General features: G+C 46.3%; 1 protein-coding gene across 5 annotated transcripts in view; it reads right to left on the reverse strand.

The window, feature by feature from the left end:
- Window positions 1–20,088, reverse strand: part of ARHGEF12 (Rho guanine nucleotide exchange factor 12) — a 79,671-nt gene that overhangs the window by 30,631 nt on the left and 28,952 nt on the right. For 3 of the 5 annotated variants that reach the window (XM_030291058.4, XM_030291060.4, XM_072918273.1), the window contains exons 2-10: window positions 15,146–15,169; window positions 14,371–14,459; window positions 12,878–12,934; window positions 3,743–3,841; window positions 2,807–2,856; window positions 1,989–2,046; window positions 1,189–1,367; window positions 677–754; window positions 420–539 (exon numbers count right to left, since the gene is read on the reverse strand). In XM_030291058.4, coding sequence (XP_030146918.3) covers window positions 420–539; window positions 677–754; window positions 1,189–1,367; window positions 1,989–2,046; window positions 2,807–2,856; window positions 3,743–3,841; window positions 12,878–12,934; window positions 14,371–14,459; window positions 15,146–15,169 — 754 coding nt within the window. The remainder of the gene's footprint in view (window positions 1–419; window positions 540–676; window positions 755–1,188; window positions 1,368–1,988; window positions 2,047–2,806; window positions 2,857–3,742; window positions 3,842–12,877; window positions 12,935–14,370; window positions 14,460–15,145; window positions 15,170–20,088) is intronic. The other 2 variants (XM_030291059.4, XM_030291061.4) reach the window with 1 other exon arrangement.

Here is a 20,088-nt window from a genome sequence, read left to right on the forward strand (position 1 = left end):
AAATGGTCCCAAAATGAGCCCAAGATGAACCCAAATGGTCCCAAAATGGTCCCAAAATGGTCCCAAAATGCACGAGCGCTCCCGGGGGCTCTCCCTGGGATCAGTTCTGCTCCATTGGCACCTTGGAGTTCATTGTCCCATTCCAGCTTTAGCCCAGGCAGTCCCACCCTGCTTGTTTTTCTCTCTCCAGCCCACGGTGTTTGTGCTCCTGGGCTGAGATTTGGATCATTTGTCCTTGGTGCCCAGCTGGAGCAGGAATTGTTTTGTCTCCCTGCTCTGTGCAGAGAGCTCAGCATCCCCTCATGTGAAGCCCAGACCCACACATTGAAGGAGCACAGAATGTGAAAAATAGAAAAGCTAAACCTGAGGCATCACCCAGCCCCTGGACTGTGTCTGGGAGCAGGATGAGCCCGTGTCACCTGAGTGCAGCCCGTGGCCTTGGACAGCTGCTCCTGCAGCTGAGGAATGTGTTTCTTTGCCTCCTGGATCTCCTTGAGCAGGCGGGTGGAGGGGGCTCGGCTGTACTCCTCCTGCAGGATCTGCAAAGGAATTGTGTCTTTTAAATTAACACCTGCTACACAAAGTCTGTTTGACACAGCTCTGCTAATAAATTAAATTAACAACCCCTCTTTCCATCACTTCCCCCAGTTCCCTCCAACCTGCACAACTCCAGTACCTGCAGCCTCTCCTGCTCCTTCTGGAGCATCTTCCTCAGAATCTCCACCTTCTGGCTGTGGACAATGTTATTCTCCTCCTAGGAAGTACAGAGAGATTAGGGTCGGGTTTGTTGGGCAAATAAGGAAAATGGACATGCACATTTGTCACCTACTTCCTCAAAACAGGCTCTGAAAAGCCCTGTGAGAAGCAATTCAAATTTACAACCCTATTCTATGTATTCTTTCTTAATTTTGAACAGATATAACAGTACAAACAGCTGTAACAGTATAACAGCTATAACAGTATAAAAATAATATTTCTATTGTCTCAGATAGGACTGCATATTTTTACTTGCAAAATGCTTTTTTATAAGTGAATAAATACCCGCAATAATTAGATATAATAAATATTTATTATATAAATATCCTAATGCCAATCTGAAAAATTCGAAAATTCCAAAATTCAAGGAAAATTCAGGCCAAAACCACCCGAGTCCATTTCTCCTTTTGGGAAGAGAGCTCCAAAGCTTACCCCCATGAGCACGGGGCTGGTGATCCTTTCTGCATTCCCTGACGTGCCAGGCGAGTGGGGGGATGCCATGATGGGAGACATATGCCCAAAAGCTGCCAGATCCACGTCGGAATCCGCCAAGGGAATCTGGGGCGACCCTGGAGGGCGCCCCTGGACAGTGAGAGCTACATAGGAACCCGCTGTGGGGACACAAGGACAGGCTCAGGTCACACACATCACACACACGGGGACACTGCTCTGCTTCTCTGACTTCCCTCACCCTGCACACACAGCTCACACCATTCCTCCTCCAAACCACTGAGCCTGAGAGCACTGCCTGATGTAAAAATCTGCTTAAATTTCACATATTCCCAAAACTTCCATGATTTTCAGCCTTGATAAAAGCAAGCAGGCCCAACTTCCAGCCCAGCAGGTTGCGCTGGCAGTGCACACACACACAAAATAAACCATCACCACCTCCTTCCTCATACAAGAAAATCCACCAGGAACATGTTTCCTGTAGTGCTGTGCAGGCATCACACAGAAATGCACATTAAGTGCCTGCCCAGCTGTGGAATTTAAGGTGGAAATAAAAGATGGGGAAGCACCCAGGCAAGGCTTGGTGGTAATTCAAACATTAAGTTAAGGAGAAGCTAGAGGAGAATGTATCAGCTTAAATTCAGGATGTCAAAATAATTTTAATTTCACTTCCCTGTTTCACACACTCTATCTCTCAGCAATGACCTCACCCTTATCACTTGGCAGTGACACTTTCCTGTGACACTTTCAAGGTGACAGAAGAGCCACCTGCCTTTACTTACACTTGATCAGCTTGACCACCTCCAAATGGTTCGAGTGTGTTACCAGAGTCCCATTCACCTGGCAGGGAGGAGAGAAAATTCTGTGCTTGGCTCCTGATTTCCAAACAATTCCACACATTCCAGAAGAACAGCAGCATTTTCCTCTCCCCCATCTCCATTACTGCCTCTTTCAGGACATTACCAGATAAATTATTTATCCTTCTAACAGTTTATCTCAGTGAGCAGAGCTCTGTAATAAGAAAACTTGTGCACATACCAAAAGAACTCAAGCAGGCAGACAAACAAAAAAAAAAAAGGCAATCCATCTCTGCCTGGGCAGAAAAACAACAGGGTAGCTAATTTAATTAATTAATTTCAATGCCTGGTTGAAATCCCAACTCCATCTGTGTCAGGAGCTGCTGTAGCATTTTGCAGCAATAGTTTACAGAGTCTTTTAAGTTACTGACTTGATTTCTTACTTGCTTGGGACTAAAAAGAACATGAATGTGGGAGCAGTTAAGGGGAAAACAGTAATTCAGGCAGGCTGTTTATTTACAGATCATTATTAACAACTCTGCTTTCCTTCTCTTCCCTGCCATTTCTGGTTTTATTGTATTTGTGATACTTGAACCTGGCAGGATGCTGAACTTGTCCATAAAATTCTGAAACGAGGATCTGGAGGAGAGTCAGCCCCAGAACACTGAGGCTTAGACCATTCCTAATGCAAACACCACAGCAGACACATCAGTGCTTTTTTTTTCAGAGAAAGAACTCATTTAAGACAAAAGAGCTCGTTTAAGACAAAGGACCCATTCCTCTCCCAGTTTCAACGCCCTTACCTTGATAATTCTATCACCTGTCTGCACTCCAGCCCGCATGGCTGCTCCATCTGGAGAGGCAAGAAATCACTCAGTTCCCGTTTCAATACAATCATTTATAGCAAAAATGGTTTTAAGACTTCTGTAAAATGTGCAAAATACTCCTGCACTCAGCCAAGCTTCCTCTATCAGTAAAATCCCTGGGTATCGAGTCTAGAGCAGTTTTGCTTTCACCTGGCAGTGGATGCACCAGGACATGATCCTCCCACATCCTAAGGAGTCACTTCCTCCCCCTGGGATGCAGAAGGTCAGCTCCAAACCCACCAGATCCCAGAAAGAACCAGGCTGGAAAAGACCTTTGAGATCACCAAGTCCAACCTGTGACCTGACACCTCCTCATCAACCAAACCACGTCCAGTCTTGTTTTAAACACCTCCAGGGATGGTGACTCCATCCCCTCCCTGGGCAGGGGATTCCAGTGCCCAATCCCTCTTCCAGTGAAGAATTTTTCCCTGATGCCCAACCTAAACTTCCCCTGGCACAGCTTGAGGCTGTGCCCTCATTCTGCCAGTGGCTGCCCGGGAGTAGGTACAGAGCAAGAAATTCACTGCTCAACCCTGACCTTGCACATCTCTTCCCAAGCTGCAGCCACCGCAGGCAGAAGTTTGGGAGTCTTCTGCTCCAGCTCCCAGACCTTTCCAGAATCACAGAATCACAGAATAATGAGGTTGGAAGAGACCTTGAAGATCATCAAGTCCAACCCATGCCCCAACACCTCACTAGAGTACAGTCTAGTCTTTTTTAAACACATCCAGAGATGGTGATTCCACCACCTCCCTGGGAAGACAATCCCAGTGCTTTATTATTCTTTTGGTGACAAGTTTATTTCCTAATATCCAACCTGTACCTTCCCTGATGCTGCCCATGGACAGCTGGCAGTTTGGGGGGTGCTCTCACCTTCCTTGACGGACTGCACGAAGACGGGGTTGTCCCCGCTGACCGTCAGCCCGAAGCCGTTCTCATCCCGCTGGATCACCACACACCTCTGCACCAGGCCTGGGGACACAGGGGCAGCACAGGGAGGGCAACACAAAGAGACACGAGCCAGGCATCAGTCCAAAATCTTATCCTCCCAGATAATCACACAGTACTCAAGGGAACGGGGACAACACGGCACAGGGAAAATATAGAGGAGAGACAGGAACAAGGCAGCAGTCCAGAAATGGAGAGGGATGTCAAGACAGGTCAAGCTTATTGCTCCAGCTACACAAAACAGAGATGCAGACAGCTCTGGCACATCAGACACAACCTGAGGGAAAAGCAGCTTTTGAAGGAGAGCAGCAGTACCCACACCAATGAGCAGGATTTCTTTTGTCTGCATTAGTAGTTCAGAGGGCTGTCAGGTGCTGCTGCACCACCAGAAACACTTCACAGCTTCTACAAGCTGCTCCAAAACAGAAGCACAAATCCCTCAGAGTAATATGAGAGAGTTGGGCTAAAACAGATTTATTGATCAGGAAAAGTTCTCCCAATTCTCAGCCAAAATCTCCTCCTGGGGCACCTTCTGCTCCAGGTGAAATATTGCACAGAGCCAGAACAGCAGAGGTGAAGAAGTACAAGCCACATTTAACTGTCCTGAACTTTCTGAAATAAAGACCAGTCCAGGACCAAAGTCCCAGGAGATGAGTTTGAATGTGCCCCTCCTTTAATTTGCTGTGAGACATCAACAAGTTGTTTTGTTTCCTGGTATACTCAGTATAATGTGAACACAAATGCTGCTGCAGAGATAAATTCATTTAGTAGGTGCAGCATTTGGACCAGGTGGAATGTTGGGGATGTCTTTTGTTCACCTGGAAATGGGACGAGAGAAAGAAAAAGCACAAGCAAGCAGCAGCCCTGGCATATTCCTTGCCAAGCACTTTCCTAGGAGCAGCTGCAGAAATCCTCCCACAGCAGAGCCCTCATTCTGAAAAGTGACTTCAGGAACTCTGGAAATGCTTTCCAGGGTGATTTCCATCACCCTTATTTCTGACAGCTTGCTGTGCTTTTCCATTTCCATTTCTAAAGGCACAGCAGGCAAAATTCCTACACTGGCACCTTGAGAAAGAAATCAGAGCTCTCCCAAATCAGATTCCAGAACTGCAGATTTGTTTGGTATGGAGGGAACACAGGGAATTGGAAAGATGCTGTCCCAGCCAGACTGGCTTTTCTGGAATGGGCTTTAAGGTAGGAATGGTAACAGAGCAGGGAGCCTCACACTGTCTCACACTGCTCCCAAACCACCACGGCTCTGCAGCAACTCCCCATGGAAATGAGCAGCCCCGAGAGCCAACACTGCCTGCCCAGCCAGCCCTGCTCTCCCCCGGGGTGCCACAGATGAAAACGGGGGTGGGAACAGTGGAAAAAGGATTCCAGGACTTCTGCAGCACTGTCACATTGTCGGAATCTGTGGTATTGATGATTCTGAGATTGTAGAAAGTCTCTGTCTGTCAGCCCCGCTGCCAAAGCAGAAGCCATAATTGGTCTGTGCTGTTTCAAGGTTGTTTATTCTGTTTATCTCTAACATGTTCTGCTGCCCTGCCGCAGCTCTGTCCTGCAGGGCAGCGTGTGGGGCTCTGCCCTCAGTGGGATGGTACAAACATTAAATACCACAAACTACCTGTGCTGGATTTACAATAACGTGCCAATATCTGTCACCTACGTTGGACAGTGTGTGCCCAGCCTGAACCAACAGAAAAATGCCAACACCACAGTGAAACATGGAGGGCATGAAGAAGGAGAAAAAGGACAAGGCACACCCAATTTCCTTCATCTTGTCCCCTTTGGACCCTTATCTAGAATCCTAAAATTTTACTTTTGCACCCATGCCACACTTAATTATTACTCATATCAAACACTCAGAGCTGGTAATTGATCCTGTAAGATTGAAAACTCTTTTCCATGGGCAGAGATCACAGCCAGTGTCTCTGGGGGCTCTGTCCAGGGGGGTTCCTGACCCCTGTCAGGGTCCCAGACCTGCCAGGGCAGCCAGAGGGAAGCCCTGGGTTCCCACATCACATCCCAGGAATTCCCCTCCTGCCAACAAAGCAGGAGCAAAGCAGGGGATTCCTGGCAGCTGCAGGGCTGGGGAGTGGATGGGAAGGAAAATCCCCCCACCTTTCACCCCCTGTGCACAGGGAGAAGTGAGGAAGGTGCCTCTCCCTCCTGCACCTCCCCTGCTTTTATATGAGCCAGCTTCTGGGAGTCTCACTTCCCAAGAATGCTGCCCGGGGCTGGGGTGTGGGAATTGGTGCTGTTTCAGGGAACAGCTCCTCTGCAGCTCCCTGCCAGCCCCTCTGCTCCCTGAGTCAGGCACCAAACTCAGCTTTTGACTCACAAAGACACACGAGAGCCATGAGTCTGCTCCGCCACCGGGTTTCCCTCCAGAAGTAAATCCTTGGGTTTACTGAGAATCTTCCTCCTGATGCCAAAGAAGTGCCCACACAACATAAACTGGCCTGGCAGAGTATAACTGAATTTAATTCAAGTTAAATTCTTTCAGTCCACACACTTCAATTTCATCCAAGACCACCTTATAAATTCAGAATGGAGAAACAACTGGAATCAGGACAACTCGACCTGAAATTATTCCATTATTGATTTTTTCCTGTTTTGTTTTCTTCAGATAAGGGATAAACACTTAACCCCTCTCCAAATCCAATATAAAAGGCTGAAGTGAGGTAGAGGAGATAGCAGACCTGACAGGGATACACTTTATAGTGATTTTAATGAAGTTATCTGGAAGTCTTCTGGAGATAACACTGTGACCTGCAGAACTAGATCAGATCTGATAGCATTCCCTGCCTGAAGCAACCTTCAAGTGCTTTTACTCTGCTCATTTTGAATTATCCCACCATGACATTTCACTTTTTCCAGCTGAAACTCAGTGAGTAGTACGAACTCAACAGATTTTGTTATTGATAGTACTCAAAATAAAATTATTCATTATCTCATTCCCATTTTTGCTTTCCTTAACATTATCTTTATGTTATGAAGTGAAGAGACACCACTTAACTATGCTTTAAAATCAGTCTCTGTTTGTGTCTGGAGTGGATTCCTAAAATTCTGGAGGAAAAAAAAATCAATTTTAATGTTTTTTGTCCTCATGGAGATGAAAATCCCCTCAAACTCCTCAAGCCAGGAGAACAACAAAGCAGCCAAACCCGTGCTGGAGTTAAAGAGGTTAAAATTAAAAGTGAAAGCAGAGAGAGAAACTGCAAGGAAAGCTGAGAGGAGCCTCAGTAGGTGGCACTCGTCCCTCTCCCTCCTCCAGCCCTGCTCCAAGAGCGTCTTTGGGATGGTGGAAGGACAAAGTCCGGACTTCTCAAGGTCACTGACACCCCAGGGCCAAAATAATTGTCTCAACCAGCCAGGCCAGACTCATCTGGGCCGCCCAACATCTGCTCTGGGAAGCTCATTTTTCTTTCTCTCTTCTCTACAACCTATCTGGAAGTTATTTAACAATATAGGAGTTTTTTTGGCAACAAACAGAGCAGGGGTTCACCCTAAAAACCTGACTGAGAGAATGGAGAGATGAGGATGGACGAGGCTGGGGGCAACCTGGGCCAGGGGAAGGCGTCCCTGCCCATGGAATGGTTGGAACAAAATCATTTTTAAGGATTCTCCCACCCCAAAGCAGCCTGGGATTCCATGGGATGTGAATTCCATCTCCCAAGCCTAGGAGCTGAGATTTGGGAATGAAAACCTCCCCTGGGAGCATGAGGCCACGATAGGAAAATGCAGTTTAATAGAGGGACTTGAAATGAATCATTCCATAAACAAAAAACCAAAGCCCTTGGGGTTTTGAGAGTGGCCAAACGTTTCACTTCATTTGGGAAGCTTTCTGTCTATAAAATATTGTCAGAAATGCTGCTCCACAAATACAAACAGAACTTTTATACAGGCAAATTTCTATGGAAAAATGGTGGAAAAATAAAGACACAAAGCTGATATGGACTGCAAAAAATAATAGTAAGTTTCAATTTCAAAACATCTCAAATGTGGGGTTTCAAAACAAAACCCAAAAACTTATCACAAGGTTGGAGAAAATATGTGAAAGAGTTTGTGTCAAGTCCAGGCTAATATTTAGGCCAGAAATTGATGATTACTGAATATAAAGGAAGATATTTTTGAAGAGCAACCAAGTTGTGAGGAAAAGGAAAGAGAAACTGATACCTCACCTACCACCCTGAAAGGTAATTTCAGCTTTAAGTTCATTTAAGAGATGAAAATGCTACTTTGAGAAAAAGATATTTAACATCATGGGAGGCTGCAGCACTAATTAGCAAATTACAGCATAACAAACTACACTCATTCTCTCTCCTGATAATCTGAATTTTGTTGAATATACAAAGGTGAGATGGTTTGGTTTATGAATGAAAATGTGTCACTGAGAGGTATTTCTGTACATTTTATTTTAAATTAATGTTTTGGTTTAGGGTAAATTTGGGAGAGACCCTTTAAAGGGGTTTTTCTAGAAAGTAGATTTAATCGGCCTCTCGTTTTTAACTGGTTTGGGAAAAATACTTCTTTGGAGAAAAGCAGAAAAAACCTATTTATTAAACAAGAAAACTCAAACAATAATAAACAATAAAACATTTTGTCATTTTCAAAGCGAGACAAACTTAGAAAATGACATTTTTTACATGTGAAATTAATTCCTGTACATTAGAACCATTTCCCTCCCTGACCACACTGCCCCTCCACAAGCCACTCACACACTTGAGGAAATTCTGAATTAAAAATTTCAAGAGGTGAGAGCAAACAGCCACCAAAGCCACTCCTCCTCTTCCTGCTGTCACTGCAGCCCTCCCTGCGATTCCCTTGGCAGCGGCCAGCCCCCATCCAGTCGGCAGAGAGGAAAATATCAGTACAGCATTTCTACTTGGAGCTTTTGGAATAGTTTGGTCCCTTCCAAAGCAAACAGCAGAGCTCTGCACACATTCCAGAGAAACCTGGGAACAGCAGAGCAAAGGCAGGGCAAGGCCACAGGGAAGGAAGGATGAGTGGGAGCTGCTCCCAGGGATCCTGGACACGGGCACAGCATCTGCAGGAAGCCTGGGGGGAGTCAGAGCTCACGTTAGGAAATTCTGTTTGTGTCTGGCACACCAGGGGCACAGACACACGGAGATGTCCCAGCAAATGTTTCCTGTCGTTCACCCACAGCACCTCCGTGGGGAAGCAGCAGCAGGCAAAAAAAATGAGCAGAGTGGTTTGGTTATCCTGACTAACCTGGCTTCAAACTTGTCAGAATCTGAGGTATTGATGATTCTGAGATTGTAGAAAGTCTATGTCTGTCAGCCCCACTGCCAAAGCAGAAGCCATAATTGGTCTGTGCTGTTTCAAGGTTGTTTATTCTGTTTATCTCTAACATGTTCTGCTGCCCTGCCGCAGCTCTGTCCTGCAGGGCAGCGTGTGGGGCTCTGCCCTCAGTGGGATGGTACAAACATTAAATACCACAAACTACCTGTGCTGGATTTACAATAACGTGCCAATATCTGTCACCTACGTTGGACAGTGTGTCCCCAGCCTGAACCAACAGAAAAATGCCAACACCACAGTGAAACATGGAGGGCATGAAGGAGGAGAAAAAGGACAAGGCACACCCAATTTCCTCCATCTTGTCCTCTTTGGACCCCTAATCTAGAATCCTAAAATTTTACTTTTGCACCCGTGCCACACTTAATTATTACTTATATCAAACACTCAGAGCTGGTAATTGATCCTGTAAGATTGAAAACTCTTTTCCATAGCCAGAGATCACAGCCAGTGTCTCTGGGGGCTCTGTCCAGGGGGGTTCCTGACCCCTGCCAGGGTCCCAGGGCAGCCAGAGGGAAGCTCTGGATTCCCACACAAACTGAAACAGGAAAAAGGGGGAATGAAACAGAGTAAAAATTTAACAGAGTAAAAATACATTTAGATTTAGGTAATATGTACCACTTTAAGCTTATTAAATATAGTATTTAGTCTAGTAACTGCAAGCCTAACAAAACTACCCCAGCTCAAAACAAAAAACAAAAGCAAATTTCCACACTAAAAAATAAAAATAACTCCTCAAACCTTAAAACAAACACGGTAGAGTGACCCAAGAGTTCTTTCTATACTTTCTAACAAAAATTAAATACAAGTATAACTAGCTGTAAGTGTAATGTAAAATCAGCAGAATAAATATGCATTAACCTATTGTAAAATTCTATGCATATAGAAATTAAGAAGAGTAATAAAAAAAGATCAAAAGTTCTCAGAAATACGCATGTCCATCAAGAAACAATAAGTCCCAACATGCGTCCACAGCACTATAAATAACCATACCCATTCCCTACAAATCTTTATTAAAATTATAAAGTTTAATTTTTCATCCACGTTTCAAACCCCACCCGATCAGCCCCAAATCCCTGCTGCTGTTCCAGCCCTCGCCCTGCTGCTCCCTGGGAGGGTGGCAGGAGCAATGACAAGCTGCAGCAAGCCAGCTCTCCCCGAGACAGGTTCCCATCAAGGCACCCTCCAAAGGTGTTTACAGCTCCTGAAGGAACACTCTCACACCCTGAGGAACGTGGCTATCATATTACTTTGCTTTTTTTTTTTTGTAAAAAAAAAAAAAACAAGTGTGTGATTCAAAATTCCAGGGGAAACGAAGAGATCTCACAGAAAGAACAGGACACACCTCCCCAGACTGCTCCAGCTTTTCCTAACATGCCTGTGTTGGCTTAAACTCTTCAGGGTTGGTGTTGTTTGGTTATTTTTTAGTGTTTCTTGCTCTGACAGCATCACTTTGTATTCCAGAGGTGGGTTAAGAAGCTGGAGCACAGCCAGGAACACCTGGCAGTCTAATTCCAGTGGAATGATAAAGCTGATGATTCTGGAAGAGTCACTGCATCCAAAATCCCACAGCAGGTTTAGCAGCAGCAATTTTCTGAACAGATTAAAATCAGAAAGTGTCACAGATTGCTTTAAACATGAATTTAAAAAAACAGTAAAGGAAAAGAAAGGTAACCCATGGCTGCAGCCAACACATGCACACTTGGAAATAAACACAGCCAGATTCAGCTCAAGTCCATGGGGCTGAGGATGCTGATAGGATCCAAAAAACAACTTTTGAATACTTGTTGCCTTCTAGATTCTAAGGTCTGAATGCAAATATCTCCAGAGACTGGAAGTGGAGTAAGTCCCTAGAGCAGGGGGAGTGTCACAGCCCCAAGATTGACACAGCTGGCAATGCTGAGGGGGCACACAGGTGGGGGACAGCACCAGGATGTGTGGGATATTCCCATCCCAAACTTGTTATTTACTGCAGCCAACAAGCCCAGGAGAGCAGGGTCACTCCCTCTCTCTGGGACAGAGAAGTTCACATCCCTCCACTTATTTAAATTATTCGCAGACACATTTTTCCATTCCTGTCAAAAGGAGCTGACGGAGAGCACCTACAAACAATGCAGGAAGATGAACACGAGTGAGAATATGGCAGAGACTTTCCTCCAAGCACAAACCCCTCTGGGAGCTGTGTCCTCACTGCCAGCAGCACCCAGTGACACCTCCACAGGTGGAAAATTTAACATTTTCCAGGCACTAGCATGCCCCAAGCTGAGAACTGAAGCAGGGTGGAAGGGCAGCTCTGGCTGCTCCTGCTGTTCCTGGGCTGCAGAGCCTTTCCAAAAACCCTGCCTGGCTGAGGAGCTGAGTGCCTGAGCGGGTCAAACACCTCAAAGACAGCTCCAAACCCTGTCCCTGCCTGTCCCCCAGAGCCCGAGGGCAGCACAGCCACCCTGGCCTGGTGCTCCCACAGCAGGAACAGCTCAATGGTCACTTGTAGGAAAACCAGGACTCCTGAATAACTGGCCAATATGATTATTAGAAGCTGTTTATTGTTTACATTATATACACTTTTATAGATTCTACAAATTCCTTGATTGGTGCCTTTGTGTTGTTTCCTTATTCTCTGCTTCCATTTCTCACTGTCTGGGATTGATTACTGTGTAGGTGTTCTATAGTTTCCTGTTATCTAGTTCCTGTGATCTTCGTATGTGTTTTCTTAGTTTCTTTGTTCTTATTTTAGTACAGTTTATGTTTTAGTAACCTTCATAAATTCCACAGAGAATTCCGTTAAAAACAGTTGAAAATTCTCTCTGAAACAGATGAAATTGCTCTCTGAGAAAATTCTGATAAAAACACTTACAGACAGCATGGCTGGTGCACACTGAGGCCTAGGTTGTTCAAATACATTTCAAATACAGTCACTGGGGCTCAGCCCGGCAGTGACACCTCCACAGGTGGAAAATTTAACATTTTCCAGCCACTAGCACGCTCCAAGCTGAGGACTGCAGCAGGATGGAAGGGCAGCTCTGGCTGCTCCTGCTGTTCCTGGGCTGCAGAACCTTTCCAAAAACCCTGCCTGGCTTAGGAGCTGAGTGCCTGAACACCTCAAAGACAGCTCCAAAGCTCCAAACCCTGTCCCTGCCTGTCCCCCAGAGCCCGAGGGCAGCACAGCCACCCTGGCCTGGTGCTCCCACAGCAGGAACAGCTCAGATGTCACTGGGTGGCACATGGGTCACAGCAGTGACACCTCCACAGGTGCCAGATTTAACTGGCATAAATAAACTTAAATTTGTTCAAAATTTAATAAATTTTCCAGCCACTAGCATGCTCCAAGCTGAGAACTGAAGCAGGGTGGAAGGGCAGCTCTGGCTTCAGAGCCTTTCCAAAAACCCTGCCTGGCTGAGGAGCTGAGTGCCTGAGAGGGTCAAACACCTCAAAGACAGCTCCAAACCCTGTCCCTGCCTGTCCCCCAGAGCCCAAGGGCAGCACAGCCACCCTGGCCTGGTGCTCCCACAGCAGGAGCAGCTCAGATGTCACTGGGTGGCACACGGGTCACACTCCACAGGTGCCAGATTTAACATTTTCCAGCCACTAGCGCGCTACAAGCTGAGAACTGAAGCAGGATGGAAGGGCAGTCCCTGCTGCAGAGCCAACCATGCAGATCAGGGTAGGGGAAAAGCCTGGGATTCACAGACAGGAAAAGCAGGAGCTGCCCAGGGGGAGGCTGCAGCTTTGGCTTACCATACGTCTCGGATCTACTCTCCTCAGAACTAGACTTTGTCTTCTTGGAGGAGCTATCTGCACGAGAGCAGGAGAAAAGGAGAGAGAGATATAGAAAATATGGAGACCAAACATGAGGAAAAAAAAAAAAAACTTCATGAAAAAAAAAAAAAACCAACACAGACTCGGATTTATCGGGTTAAATCGTGCAAAACACAAATAAGATGTGAACAAAACACAGGTGGAACACTTGGAATAAGGGTGAATAATACAGGGAGACACAGGTAACAGCACACAGAATCTGGTACAGGAGCTGGGACACGACCAGAGGAGTTCTCTGCAGTAAATACAGATAAAAACCAGTCCAAGCACAGAGACTCTGGCAATGTTTCTCCCCAGAGTCAATAATCAGCACAGGCACAGCAGTTCAGCATCCTGAATTCACCCCTTCAATAAAAGAAAAGGGTTTTCTGCAGGCTGCAGTGCGGAGTCGCCCTATCAAAGCACAAGCACAGCTCTCAACTCTGGAGTGACTTGCTGCAAATTGAGATTACAGGATTCCTCAAGTTTGTTTCTGGAGAAATTAAATTCCTTCCACAAAATGAGTTCACAGCCTGAGAGCTCCCCCAACCTGAAATAATTTCACATTACCTATCCCAAAGGAAAAGAAGACAAGCACTATACCAGTTTTGTTTTTTTTTTTTTTTTTTCCCCATTAAATGAGCATTTAAAGCCCGTTTTCATTTCTTTTGTGCACACTAGAAGGACTCATGCAGCCAGTGGCAGAAACCATTACCAGGGTGGTTTATAAACATCAGCCTTGTGCACAAAAAAACCACATTGTATAAGTTGTGCCCCCCTTCCATTCCCCTCCCCTGTGCTCCCCAAGCCCCAGGGAAAAGCCTGAATGCACAGACAGGAAAAATGCACCTTGCATGGGGCCAGGAGACTCAGCCAGGAGCCTGGCAGGAATTTCCTGAGCAGGCACTAGGGGAGTGTATTCCAGAGAGACAAGAATCCTGTGTGCACCTTCATTTCCCTAATTTAACTAAAATAAAAGCAGGCTAAATAGGAGTAGGACAGCAGATCCTTTAAAATGAGGGGTTGATCTTCAAATGTGCCACCTTGGGAAGCACAAATTCACTTTGCAGGGGGCACTGAGGGATCAAAATCGACTAAAGAACAAAACAAACCCCCCAAAATTAAAACCCCAGCCCTGGCTGGGTCAATCACATGTCCAATTTCAGATTTCACTGAAGAACTCCTCACAGCTAATGACAGCCTTTGCCTCCTGACTTTGCTGAAAGTGGAAGTTGTTATAATAATTTACTGATACACTAATCCATGTTGATTATGAGGGTGTTTAAAACCAAGCCCACATTCATTTCAGTGCCCACACTGCCTTTGCAGAACAACACAGCGCTGAAAACCACATTAAAATAATTTTTAATCGACTTCCCAGTGCTTTTGTTTGGGTTTGTTTTTTTTTTCCCCCTTGAATTTCAGGACTTTACCTGTGGGATCGAAGTCGTGGGTGCTGCTGCAGCGTTCGACCTTCTGCTTCTTGTCTGCTGGAGACTCTCTGCTCAGAATGCTGCCGTGTCTGGGGCACAGAAAAGCAAAATATCCTCACCCAGAGCCCACAGGAGCTGCCTGAGCGCTCACACAGACCTCACCCAGCTCTGCCTGCTCCCCAGAAATTCAGATTAAAGCACAGGCATCGAGTTGCCTTAAAAAATTTATTCGCAGGCTGAATTCAAAGGGGGAAACGATCTCCCTTGCAATCTCTGGGAGTGGATCCAAGGCTCCAGGAACAGTCTTGGAAACCTCCACAATTGGTAACAGCAAGTGCATTCTCTTTATCACTCAGCATCAGCCCATATTTTATCTTAAAAGCCAAATAAATTTAATGGAAAAAAACCCTCCTGAAATCTTAACTCTCCCAGCAAACGTTAAATATTTCAGCAGGGCAAAATTAAAGATTCAGAATCTCGCCAGAAGGGAAGCACCTGTACCAACAGTGTCCCCTGCCTTCCCTGACCATCTCAAACCTCAGGAAAGATGAGCCCCCAGCCACGCCACAGAATGCAAATGGTCACCCCATTTATCACCAATAAATCTATTTTTGGCACCTTATCCCCATCTGGATATTGATTTCCTCACATCTGTAATGGGTACTACAAGCTGGGTGTGTATATAAGTTTATAAAACTTTTAAAAGCATTGCCCCTACAAAAATGCTGCAGCATAATTTACAATACAGACAAAAAAGCAAATTTCAGGAACTCACCTCGAAGGTTTTTTGAGAGGAAACCTGAAAAGAAAAAAAAAAATTAATGAACTTTTATTTTTTAATATTAGGTTTTATATCAATATTAGTGCTTAAGTACAAACAGTTATTTTACACTCCTGTAGTACCTTCACAAAAAACAATCTCTATTTTCATGGAACTCCATAAACTTGCCATGTTTGAGACAAGTGCAACGAAATTGAAATTAAATTACCTATTCCAAGTAATACTAAAAATACAGATAACAAAAGCAACAAATCCAAAGCTGAAGGGAGAACGAAGTATATTTGTATTTTTAACTGAGGAAAACATGGGATTTATGAATCCAGGAATTTTTTTCCCTTGAAATCCTGACAGAACAAGGTGGGTGCCATCCAGCTCGAGGCACCCAAACTTCTCCTCTCATAAAACACAATTATTTCCTTCTCCCAGCTCCATTCCTGCTCTGTTTATGTTTTAGATCCTTCAGCAGGAAGGCAAAACACACATTTAGAGCTGTGTGAGGCAAGAACAGGTAACTTAAATCACTTTTTGTTCTAAATGAAGGCTCTACAGATGGATTATAGCTGATCATTTCCCCCTGTATATAAAATAGTTAATGCATTTTCTCCTATTTATATACATTTTTCAGGAAGTGCTGGGGTGAGGGATTAGAGGGAAGAAATTGAAGCCCACACGACTCGACCACCACAGAGGTGACTGGGGCAAGAAATTACCTTTTATTTTTCAATTTTATTTGATGTTTTTAGTCGAAACACATCAATTTGTTCATGACCAACAGTCCCCAAGTCTGGATTAAAAGGACAACAGAAGAGGGACAAGAACAGCAGCTCTGACTCAGGGAGAGGCAGCACTGACAGAACCAGAGGACACAGCCTCGAGCTGCACCAAGGGAAATTTAGGTTGGAAATTAGGAAAAAGTTCTTTACAGAAAAGGAGATAAAGTTCTGGGATGGCTGCACAGGGGAGGTGGTGGAGTCCCCATCCCTGGGTGTGTTTAAAACAAGCCTGGATGTGGCACTGGGTGCCAGGGTTTGGTTGAGGGGTTGGGGATGGGATGGACTCGATGATCCTGAAGGTCTCTTCCAGCCTGGTGAATTTGTGATTTGTGAATTCTGTGATTTGTGAATTCTGTGATTCTGTGAATTCTGTGATTTGTGAATTCTGTGATTTGTGAATTCTGTGATTTGTGAATTCTGTGATTCTGTGAATTCTGTGATTTGTGAATTCTATGAACAGCTCCAAAGCCAGGCTCAGATGAAAGGAGCTTGGAGCCAAGTGTGGGTTTGGAATCTTCTCCCAAATGATTGAAAGGATGAGAGGGAGCAGCCTCAGGCTGGGCAGCAGCAGGAATTTCTCCATGGAAAAGTTGTTGGACACTGGGAGGGGCTGCCCAGAGGGGTCTGGAGTCCCCATCCCTGGAGGTGGCATTGCTGTGATCCTGAGCTGTGCAAGGCCCTCTCCCACAACCAAACCATTCTCCCGGGGTTTTTCAGACCATTACAACCAAGATTCCTTGGCTGGCAGCACAAAACTGCCCCAAATGCTCCTCCTGGCTCCTCCTCCCTTCTTCTTCCTTCCATAATTCCACCCGGAGTGGCCCAGGCAGGAAATGCCCAGTCCTGAAACTCCAGTAACTCCCTCCTTGAAAAGTTCACCTGAAAACCCTGAGTTTTAGGCTTACCTGAGAAACCTGAGTGATTTTGCAGCACTTACCTGAAAACCCTAAGTGGCTGCCCAGAGCCTAAGCCCTCTCCTGGAGCAGAGCTGTGCATCAAGTGTGGATCCACCCAAAACTGGCCAGCTCCCACATGCCAATCCCCTGTGCAAACATGCACTAATATGGAACTCCAGAACGAGCATCTGATGACACATTAGGCAAGGGGAATTAAAATGCTGTCTGCCTGTTCCTGAAAATAATTATCCACAGCAAGACACTTGCCATCTTTCAGATAACAGCATCGAGTTTAGCTGAACTACAACAGCAGCTTCCAAATTAAGGGGGTAGATAGGGCCTGTGATTGCATAAACAGCAAAAAAGTTAATTAATTGAAGGCAAGAAGTGGTAATCCTCCTTCCTCCTGCCCCCAAAAGCTCTATTTTAATCTTTAAAGCCTGGGAAATCCACTCTGATTCAAGTAAGAAACATCCTCCCCTTGTTCTGCTCTACCTGCAAAGCCACATCTCTTTAGCATCCCATCCTCCTATTTACAAATTTCAGCCAGGGAAGGAGGACTCGGTGCAGGACAGACAGCTTGAATCCCAAAGGAAAGCAAACAGAAGTCATCTCAGGCCAATCTAACCCTGCCTGAACCCTGAGCAGCCAACAGATGCAGCAGCAATCAAGTGTTTCACTGAAAAGCAGAAAAGAGGAAAAAAAAAAGGAATCCAGGGAAAGATAGGAAAAGATGCTTAGGATGAATTACACCCATTTTTATATCTGATGCATTTGAACTTTTGAGCTGAATAAAAAGCCCTAACACCACTGGTAAGTATTTTAATGAAGCATTTTAGTGACAAACTTTATCCTACAGAGGTTCTCACCCAGAACTGCAGGCTCTGCTGCTGCAGCATCAGGCAGAGTTTGCAGACAACACAAAGCTCAGTTCACTGCTGGACCTTTTGGGCTGGTTCAGAGCTCTTTATCAGCTATGTAATGTCCTATTTTCCAGCTCTAGAAGTTGTGTAAAACCCTCCTGCTTATTATACTAGGCTGGTGATTAATTATTTAGGAAGGAACTTGAAAGTTTTTGTAAACAAAGCAGCGCTGAAAACACCGGAATTTTTTTTTCAGTGCTTTGACGTTACCAGTGAATATCAAATTCCTGTGGGGTGGGAGCCAAAACCCCCTGTTCCTAATGCACAGCTGTGCTCACAGCTGGATGGTACAAGGGGTCAGGATCCAGCTGGCTCTGGGGAATCCTCCCTGGGAAGAGATCCCATTCCAGGGCTGTGCCTCCCACCCTGGGCAGTGCTGGAGCCCCTTGGCTCAGCCTCCTGAGGTTCCTGCTTGTCCCAGGCAAGCAGGGATGGAGGCAGGGACAGGTTGGGAGCAGGGATGGAGGCAGGGAGAGGTTGGGAGCAGGGATGCAGACAGGGAGAGGTTGGGAGCAGGGATGGAGACAGGGAGAGGTTGGGAGCAGGGATGCAGACAGGGAGAGGTTGGGAGCAGGGATGGAGACAGGGAGAGGTTGGGAGCAGGGATGGAGGCAGAGAGAGGTTGGGGAGCAGAGAGGGAGGCAAGGACACAGTGGGAGCAGGGATGGAGGCAAGGAGAGGATGGGGAGCAGAAAAGGGGGCAGGGAGAGGTTGGATAGCAGGGATGGAGGCAGGGACAGGATGGGAGCAGGGATGGAGACAGGGAGAAGTTGGGAGCAGGGATGGAAGCAGGGACACTGTGTGACCAAGGATGGAGGCAGGGAGAGGTTGGGGAGCAAAAAAGGAGGCAGGGAGAGGTTGGGAGCAGGGATGGAGGCAGGGACACTGTGGGAGCAAAAAAGGAGGCAGGGAGAGGTTGGATAGCAGGGAGGGAGGCAGGGAGAGGATGGGAACAGGGATGGAGGCAGGGAGAGGTTGGGGAGCAAAAAAGGAGGTAGGGAGAGGTTGGATAGCAGGGATGGAGGCAGGGAGAGGATGGGAGTGGGGATGGAGGCAGGGAGAGGTTGGGAGCAGGGATGGAGGCAGGGAGAGGTTGGGAGCAGGGATGGAAGCAGGGACACTGTGGGGCCAAGGATGGAGACAGGGAGAGGTTGGGAGCAGAGAGGGAGACAGGGAGAAGTTGGGAGCAGGGATGGAGGCAGGGAGAGGTTGGGAGCAGGGATGGAAGCAGGGACAGGATGGGAGCAGGGATGGAGGCAGGGAGAAGTTGGAAGCAGGGATGGAAGCAGGGACAGGATGGGAGTGGGGATGGAGGCAGGGAGAGGATGGGAACAGGGATGGAGGCAGGGAGAGGATGGGAGCAGGGATGGAGGCAGGGACAGGATGGGAGCAGGGAGGGAGGCAGGGACACTGTGGGAGCAAAAAAGGAGGCAGGGACAGGCTGGGAGCAGGGATGGAGGCAGCAAATCATCCCAGCACAGTCTCTGGGTGCTGCACAACCACCACTCCCCACCCTCTCCTGACTTTCCCTTGCTTCACAGGTATTCCCTAAAATCAAGGCAAGAGGAAAAGGATGGGCTTTGTCCAGCCAGGCTGAAGGTGAATCTCTCCATTCCCCAAAAAACCTCCCCTGCTGGACCTGAAATCATTCCTGGGCACCAGCTATGGAATCACAGAAGTTTTAGGTGGAAGGCTCAGCTGAGCTGAGGCTACAACACCAATCCTTGTACCACATTCCACCCTTCTCCCATTTCCCTGCCTGAACACCACCTGGAAGACATTCCTCATTTCCCAAACATTGTCTCACTACAGCAGGAAAAGCAGAGTAAAAATGGATAAAACCCAATCAAAGACCACAGAGGAGCCCTCGGGAGTTTATCTGTGTTTCAGTGCAACTGATCTTCATTTAGAAATTATCTTGAATTTGAAAGCAGCCCTGAAAATCCCCTCACCGTGGTACAGCACCCAGCACAACATAATTCAAATTAAAATATATTTCACCTCCTACTGTAAACAGCAGCAAGAAGGCAGAGCAGGGTGTGGTGAACAGCTGGAGCCTTAATTCCAAATGGAGCTGGCAAGTTTAGGCTCCACGATAAAAACCCTGTAGACATTTTGTCTGATAACTGATGAACATCAGCACATTTTCAAACGAGTTGTTCCACTCTCCCAAATACCAGCACCAATTAAAAGCCAAGTCAGATTTTGTTTTTAAAACGCTGGGTCTGAATAATTTGAGTCATTTAAATGCATCAAATGACTAGAAGTGTGTCTTCTTAGTCATGCTGCATTAGGAAAATCTATTTAAGTGAGGAAAATACACCTACAAGTAGTAACACTGTGGA

This window comes from Taeniopygia guttata, chromosome 24, assembly GCF_048771995.1.
Source record: "Taeniopygia guttata chromosome 24, bTaeGut7.mat, whole genome shotgun sequence".
In the NCBI taxonomy this organism is placed as follows: Eukaryota; Metazoa; Chordata; class Aves; order Passeriformes; family Estrildidae; genus Taeniopygia; species Taeniopygia guttata.